The sequence below is a fragment of the Danio aesculapii genome, chromosome 20, assembly GCF_903798145.1.
Source record: "Danio aesculapii chromosome 20, fDanAes4.1, whole genome shotgun sequence".
NCBI lineage: Eukaryota > Metazoa > Chordata > Actinopteri > Cypriniformes > Danionidae > Danio > Danio aesculapii.
The window spans coordinates 36,888,362-36,896,984 of NC_079454.1; the positions used below are offsets into that span (position 1 = coordinate 36,888,362).

Below are 8,623 nucleotides of genomic sequence, written 5' to 3' on the forward strand. Positions count from 1 at the left end.
AAATCAGATATTGTTGATCTGTTAATTACAATTCGTGTATTTATTGTGGTGGTTTATATTATTCTATATTGTGGTACCTAGTCTATACATTTTTTTAAACATTCATTCATTATCCAGCATATACACACTTATTCACACGCATCCACTACAGACAATTTAGCTTATTCAATTCACCTATAGCGCATGTCTTGGGGTTTCCCGGAGAAAACCCATGCAAACAAGGGGAGAACCTAAAAACTCCACACAGAAATGCCAACTGATCCAGCCTAGGCTCGAACCAGCGACCTTCTTCCTGTGAGACGATCGTGCAACCCACTGCGGCCTTTTTTAACATATGCTGTTATAACATTTTATAACATTGCCTATAAAACAATTTAGCATGCTATTGCATATCACATTCCTCTTCAATATCACACAGCCATATTAAACTACATAGAAATGATGGCTTCATGATGGAAAATGTTTAATGTTGTTGAGGGTTGCAATAATAATATATTTTACCGTAGAACTAACTTGCAAAACACTATTTAATCAGCGATTTTTAGTAAATTATCAATTAAAGTCCTTAAGAGGACACTAAAATTTACAGGTAATACATATTTTTACTGGGTAATTAAATAAAAATAAATAAAATAAAAACTATGTCAACATGCAAACATTTATATTTTACAACACCTCGAATGACAGACAGCCTCAGCAGAAATGCTGCTTCTTATTAGCTGTTGTCATTTTCCCCTCTTGCCTAGCACCTACTGGAGAAGTGGGGGTAAAGATGGTTGAGGCCCCATCCTATTGGTCAGATTTGGATAAACAACATGTGCATGCTTGGCACATAAAATGAAATTAATTGATTGCACTTCTCTGCAGTATGGATATTGCATATAATATCGCCATAATTATATTTTTCGATATATTGTGCAGTAGGGCTACACGATACTGGAAAAAATGACATTGCAATATTACATTTTCCTGCAATACACATTGCGATATTGAGTATATTTTGATCAGATGAAATAAATGGCCTAATATGGTAAGAATTCATCATCTTAGATTGATTGGTATGATTTTGTAGAGAAGGTCATCTGCATAAAATTTACTAAACCACTCGCAAACGTTGATAAATGATTGGATGACCATTGATAAAATGGATTTCAGGAAGTCTAGCAGCATACAGTGCAAAATGTATAATCAAATGTAAAATGACCCAGTATAGTCTATAATTTATTTATGTAGAAATACAATTACAGTTTATAAAAAGTTACAAAGATTATAATTTTGTGTGCCTGAATGCTTGATATTGCAGATCCTGTGATGTGACTATTGCAGACTCGCACATTGCGATATCACTGCTGAAATTATATATTGTGCAGCTCTAATAGAAATTAAACCTTTCTGCAAGCTCCTTGTAATTCCGTAACCTCCTTCTGCACTTTTCAGGAGAGAGCTTGGCGAACTTCGAAAAGAGCTGGATGATGAGCGACTCAAACGCGTGGCCCTGCAGGTAAGTCTTCTTTAAGTCAGGTTTGGTCTTTTACGCCTTGTCAGTGTCTGTTAGTTTGATGTAAAAGGTTGTCAGGGTGCTGGTTCTGAAGATGGCGAAATGCAGGCGGGATACCATGTGTTTGCTTCCTCACACAGTAGGGTGAACACAATGAGCTCTGAATCTCCCGCTGAGGATTTCACCCACTCACTGACCATAAACAGTAACAATACAGTCTCTAAAGTCCACTCCATCCACAAAGAGATGCAGTCGGACAAGGTCAGGATTTCGATTGAGGTCTTCTAATGGGTTATGAGTGCATCTTTTGTAACATAAAATGAAATCAAATAGAAGATTTATCTCAAATGCCTAGCATATTTGTGTTGTGTTCTACTACATTCTTAGCAGTCAGAGATATTTTTTGCTTAGTGAATGAAAAGTACAGGATTGACAATGAACAAAATACAAATAGTTATTGTGGTATTACTGTTTTAAGTAATCCTCATTTTTCCACAGTTTGTGTGTTTAAATAATCAGATGCACTTTTTTTGTTTGTTTTTGCTTGAATGACAACTTACTGAATAAATCCAGCATAGTTTGTGTGCTGTTGGTTAAAGCAGACAAATGCTGCAAGACAGATCCCTCATTGGTTTGTGTGGTTAGTTTAATCAATTAGACATATATTCATTTGTTTATGGAGCATTTGTGGATGGAGCAACCATCACTGCATCCAAAATGGTAAAAAGCCTTGGAGTAACGATTGATGACCAACTAAACTTCTCTGACCACATTTCTAGAACTGCTCGATCTTGCAGATTCGCACTCTATAACATCAGAAAGGTCCGACCCTTCCTATCTGAACATACAGCTCAACTCATTGTTCAAGCTCTTGTTCTCTCCAAACTGGACTATTGCAACTCTCTACTAGCCGGGCTTCCAGCTAATTCTATCAAACCTCTTCAGCTGCTTCAGAACGCAGCAGCACGAGTGGTCTATGATGAACCCAAAAGAGCACATGTCACTCCGCTACTCACCCGTTTGCACTGGCTGCCAGTTGCTGCTCCGATCAAATTCAAAGCTCTGATGTTTGCTTACAAAGCGACCTCTGGCCTTGCTCCTTCGTATCTGCTCTCACTTCTGCAGATATATGTGCCCTCCAGAAACTTGCGTTCTGTGAATGAACGTCGCCTCGTTGTTCCATCCCGAAGAGGGAAGAAATCACTTTCCCGAACTCTCACATTCAATCTGCCCAGTTGGTGGAATGAACTCCCTAACTACATCAGAACAGCAGAGTCACTTGCTGTCTTCAAGAAACGACTAAAAACTCAACTGTTTAGTCTCCACTTTCTTTCCTAATCTTAACTGCCTCTCTGGCTATACCACTAACTGCTCTCTCTCTCTCTCTCTCTCTCTCTCTCTCTCTCTCTCTCTCTCTCTCTCTCTCTCTCTCTCTCTCTCTCACTCTCTCACTCTCTCACTCTCTCTCTCTCTCTCTCACTCTCTCTCTCTCAAAAAAAAAAAAAATATTTACTAATGCTCAGCTTCTTAGACTTTACACACCTGAAACTTGTCTTTAGCACTTGTTCACTGCTGCTCTTATAGTTGTGTAAATTGCTTCCTTGTCCTCATTTGTAAGTCGCTTTGGATAAAAGCATCTGCTAAATGTAAATGTTTATTTTTATTTATTTGTTTCCTACTCAGCAAATTGTATCTATTAAATGATTGTCCAGCAGTGTGTATGTGATAACTTTAGGAATTGAATATTGTTGGTTTGAATGATTTTTGCTTGAGTAAAACTTCAAATCCATCATTATTTTCTTCATCATATTTAACCCAGAGGTCTCAAACTGCCGACCCACAGACTACTTACAGCCTCCCCTCCTCCACTCACAACTGACATCAAAAATGTGATTCGGCCACCCAAAATATAAATTTTTGAATTACTGTCATTGTTGTGCTGTTGTGTATAGGAGTGGTTTCCAAAGTGGGGGTTGCAGCACAATGAGGGTGTGGGTCACTTGGTCATTTCCAAAAATCAAATTCGTTTTATTAAACTACTAAAATGACCATATTTTATCCATAACCTACTGAAGAACAAAATAGTACTATTTATAGAAACATTGTTAACATGTTAATAATAAACAAACAACATGCACATAAAAAGCCTCAGCCTTTCGGGTTTATTTTTGTTTTACGTTACATTTTAAAGACATAGCAATAGCTTAGATGCAGCACATTGATAATAGAATCTTTATATTGCAAACAGCATCTCTGCATTTTAATAAAGTGTTTGTCTGCTTATTTCCAGATGGAGATAGACAAACTCAAGAAGATATGTGTACAATCCACATGAAATCAAGGCATCTGAACTGGACTAACAGCTCTGCTGTTGTGTTAAAAGTGGAAAGCGACCTCCAGACGGAGGGACGGATATCATTCGCATCATCTTCACACTCGCTGACTTACTCCACAAATTGTAAGATTCACATATTTGCACATGATGAGTTTGTTTTCTAGGTTTAGAAAAGTGTAATTATGACAGATGTATATGTTTGTTTTTCCTTTTTTTGCCAACAAAAAATGATTGAGGCCTTACTTAACTACTGTGCTGGATATGCATTCTGTGCACTAATTGAGAAGTGCAGCGGATTATGCATTTAATACTACTGAATCTGTATAAACATTGGGGGATTATGTTGTTTCCTTGTGTTTTTTTATGACATGGGTTAGTTTTTAAAGAAAACTATTATGATCTCAGCAATATTCTGTCTATATTAGCCTCTTTAGATGATTATCAAATGTACGGCATATTCTCTTTTTTTCTATGGTAATGATGTATTCTGTTGTTGATGTTGTTTCAAAAGGGAGAACGTTTCTTTTTTGTTTTTCTCTAACATTCCTATCCAGGGTAACACTATTGTGCCTGTTAAGATTTTTACAAGTGTTAATACTGGGAGCTCTCATACTATATAAATATATATATATATATAAATATATATGTGTATACTTAGATCTACAGCATGATATATATTTTTATGGTCTATTGATTGTGACATCATAAAGAAAAAAAATGTACTGGGTTTGTGTATTCATGTTTGGTTGAAAGTATTCACACCCTCCCACGCAAACTGGCTCTGGTAAGCTGTGCCATTTCACCATACGAATGGCTGGAAACCCATTTTGCAATTTATGGCTCTGTTAATTAGCAGCAAGTGGGTTTGTTCTGCAGTTCTACCTCCAAATATCACACTAAAGTTGAAAAGATCCATTTTTTCTGGATAAACCCCTGGCTGGTTGAACAGGTTAAACCTCATGAATGATGAATTGCAGATGGTGAACAGATCTTGGGTTAGAAGATGCTGGCTGGCACAGAATGGCCAATATTTTTCAGTAACGTAAAGCCAGGTACTCTTTGTTGACCAGAAATATATCCATCCACCTTTGGTTATGATATAAGAGTATGTACCGCTGACCAAAATGGATCTTTCATTCGGTTTGTTGTGATCCTTAAAAGACGCACACTTTTAAGAACACTTAAGTGTGCTCATTCCTCAAGCCGCTTAATTCTTCAACTGAAGAAATGCGTTTTTAAAAGCATTCCCGATCAAAGGTTGTTTGTTGTGTGGAACTGATTGATTAGGGTGGCAGGTCGATCGCTAAAGCAATAAATAGACACATCTTTCTTGTTTCCGTTTTTTTGTGTCCAATTAATGTTCTGGTGCAAAATTAGGGCTCTGTGTTTTTCGAAATTGGGGAGAACACATTCCATTTTATTATTTCAAGTCTTCAGATCTGTTGTGCACATTCAGCATCTATCAAAATGATCTTGTTTACATGATTTCAAACTGAATTGCATGAGCGGAGTTATTATTTTTTTTCCACAAAATAAATAAATATCATGTTTATTTACAGAGATTGTTCCGGTCTCTGATCATCATTTATGATTCATTCATTTACTTATTTAATTCGTTTCTTGTTTACTTATTTACTTTCTACATTAGTTTGTTTGGTGCTTTATGTAATACTTAATTAGTTTACTTCTTATTTACTTGCTTTTCTTTCCTTTATCACATATTTTTACATGTAACTATTTGTTCATCATTTCCTTTTTTTTACGCTTTGTTTATTTGTTATTAGTTATTTTCTTCATTTACTTTGAATATGCTTCTTTATTGATTATATACAACATTTACTTGCTCTGAGTATTTCAGAAACTGTTGATCTACTGGGATTTTCACGCACAACCATCTCTAGGGTTTACAGAGAATGGCCCGAAAAAGAGAAAATATCCAGTGAGTGGCAGTGGGCACAAATGCCTTGTTGATGTCAGAGGAGAATGGCCAGACTGGTTGGAGCTGATAGAAAGGCAACAGTAACTCAAATAACCAGTTGTTACAACTCAGGTATGCAGAGGAGCATCTCTGAATGCACAACACGTCCAACCCTGAGGCAGATGGGCTACAGCAGCAGAGGACCACACTGGGTGCCACTCCTGTCAGCTAAGAACAGGAAACTGAGGCTACAATTCTCACAGGCTCACTAAAATTGGACAATAGAAGATCTGTTTGAGTCTTGATTTCTGCTGTGACATTCTGATGGTAGGGTCAGAATTTGGCATCAACAACATGAAAGCATGAATCCATCCTGCCTATCAACGGTTCAGGCTGGCGGTGTATTGGTATGGGGGATGATTTCTGGTCACACTTTGGAGCCATTAGTACCAATTGAGCATCGTGTCAATCCCACAGCCTACCTCAGTATTGTTGCTGACCTTGTCCATTCCAATATGAGCACAGTGTACCCATCTTCTGATGGCTACCGCGCCATGTCATAAAGTGCGAATCATCTCAGACTGGTTTCTTGAACCTGAAAATGAGTTCACAGTACTCAAATGGCCTCCACAGTCACCAGAACTCAATCCAATAGAGCACCGTTGGGATGTGGTGGAACGGGAGATTCTCATCATTCATGTGCAGTCGACAAATCTGCAGCAACTGCATGATGCTATAATGTCAATATGGACCAAAAGTACCAGTACCTTGTTGAATCTATGCCACAAAGGATTAAGGCATTTCTGAAAGGGGCCCAACCGGTAGTAATAAGGTGTACCTAATAAAGTGGCCGGTGAGTGTATATACATGCAGTATAGGGAAATTAATCAATTAGTATCATTTATTGGATTTTAATAAGACTTAATTCTGTAGATCCCTCATACATTTTAAGAAATGGAGACATGCAAAAATGTCTTTTTTTTTAACAATTTTTGTTTAAAATTAAAAAAAAAATCTTTAAATTATCCTATGCATCTTACACTAAACATTAAAATAATCTGCTTAAAGGTGAAATAATTCATTTAAAACCTTACATCTTAAATGATCATATTCACATTGCCAATTATTCCTTCCTAGACTCAAAAATCCGTTCATGTCTGGAGGTCACATTTAATTTACCCTTTTAGCTGTCTTATTGACAAGTGTTAATTCCATCAGAGAACATGGGCATTTAGAGATGTTTCATAATTATAAACTCAGACTGGGTGCAGGGGGCAGGAGCCTCTTGGCAAATCTCCAGTCTAGATTCAGACCCTAGAGCCATGCTGTGAGACAGACCCTTTTCCATCTGCTGAGCCGTTCACAGCCAGTTCACTTCTGTGCCATGACAAATCATGCCAGAATACAGCAGTCCTGCAGGTGTGTTTACACCACATTCAGTCCACCACTGCACTAATGTCGTAAAAGCAGACAGATGTCAGGATCATGTGTCAATGTTATGCCCTTTTCAAAGGCAGCTGCAGCTGTCAGACTCCTCACTATAGAATTATGTAAAGCTGGCTTTGTTTGTTACTGAGAAATTAATTTGAAATAACAGTTACCCCTCCCTATAGCAGAGCACATATAGACAAAATCAAGAAACCTCTGAAAATTCTCAGATTTGCTGAATTTATTATTTATTTATTATTTATGAGTTTGAGTAAAATCTGAGATCTGACAGTATTTCTTTGTTATTTCAAATAGCTAATTAATTTTCAATAACTAAAAGACAATTGGTCAGACTAACAAATGTTTTTATTTGTTGTGATGAAAAATAAATCAGGGTTATTCCACCGAATAGCGAATATATTGGTTTCTTAAATCTTTAAAGACATTGCTATTGTGTTTTTATTACATACATGTTTGATAAGATGGCACCGTTGTCATTTCATTCTTTCATTCATTGATTTTATTTTGGCTTAGTCTCTATTTATCAGGGGTTGCCAGAGAGGAATGAACCGCCAACTTATCCAGCATATGTATTACGCAGCAAATGCCCTATACCACATGTCTTTGGACTCTGGGGGAAACTGGAGCACCCAGAGGAAACCCATGGGGAGAACATGCAAACACCATACAGAAACGCCAACTGACCCAGTTGGGGTTCGAACCAGTGACCTTCTTGCTGTGAGGTGACAGGGCTAACCACTAAGCCACCGCCTTTGTTCTTTCATGCAAAAAAGGCTAAATTACATGTTATTTCTAATTTGGAAGAAACAAATAACATTTTATTCAAGTACACAACTACTTTTCTCTTTTACAGCATTTTTCTCTGAATCAGAGTATCCAAGATCTGACTTCCATTAAATTAGTAACCGACTACACAATCTGCTTAAGCAGACATATCAGTCATTAATAAAATCAACACCGTAGACTCATTTGGTCAAATTTGTAATGTTTGTTGTAAGTTAAATATTGATTGGAGTAATCTAGAGTTCTGGACAAGTGTGAATCTGATTCCTAGCTGACGTTTGCCATGGAACAAATGAAGGTAAGCAGAAATGTCTTCATATTCATCCTTTTTTTTTTTACATTTATTCTATAATGTCACACCATGGTTTTAATTGTTCAATATTTGAAAGCATTTAACTGTTTTTTTTTTTTTTCTTCTTCACAAGTGTGTCACCTATCATGTTTGCACTGCATTGATTACTCTGTGGTAACTGCATTGTACAGGAACTTTAATTGCTGTGTTTTGAAATGAGCTTTTTTGCTCAATGTGTGATGGAATTTCAAATAAAACATGAAGACAGGCCGGAACAAAGGTACACTGTAAAAAATCCTGGTTGCTTTAATTTTTAAGCTGAATCAATTTAACCTCATGAGTCCATTG

General features: G+C 36.9%; 1 protein-coding gene across 2 annotated transcripts in view; it reads left to right on the plus strand.

Annotated features, from left to right (window-relative positions):
- The window catches only part of cd2ap (CD2-associated protein), a 102,033-nt gene extending 96,642 nt beyond the window's left edge, over positions 1-5,391 (plus strand). For both annotated transcript variants that reach the window (XM_056480828.1, XM_056480829.1), the window contains 2 exons: positions 1,438-1,501; positions 3,789-5,391. In XM_056480828.1, coding sequence (XP_056336803.1) covers positions 1,438-1,501; positions 3,789-3,833 — 109 coding nt within the window. In that variant the 3' untranslated portion in view covers positions 3,834-5,391. The remainder of the gene's footprint in view (positions 1-1,437; positions 1,502-3,788) is intronic.
- The last annotated feature ends 3,232 nt before the right edge of the window (positions 5,392-8,623 follow it).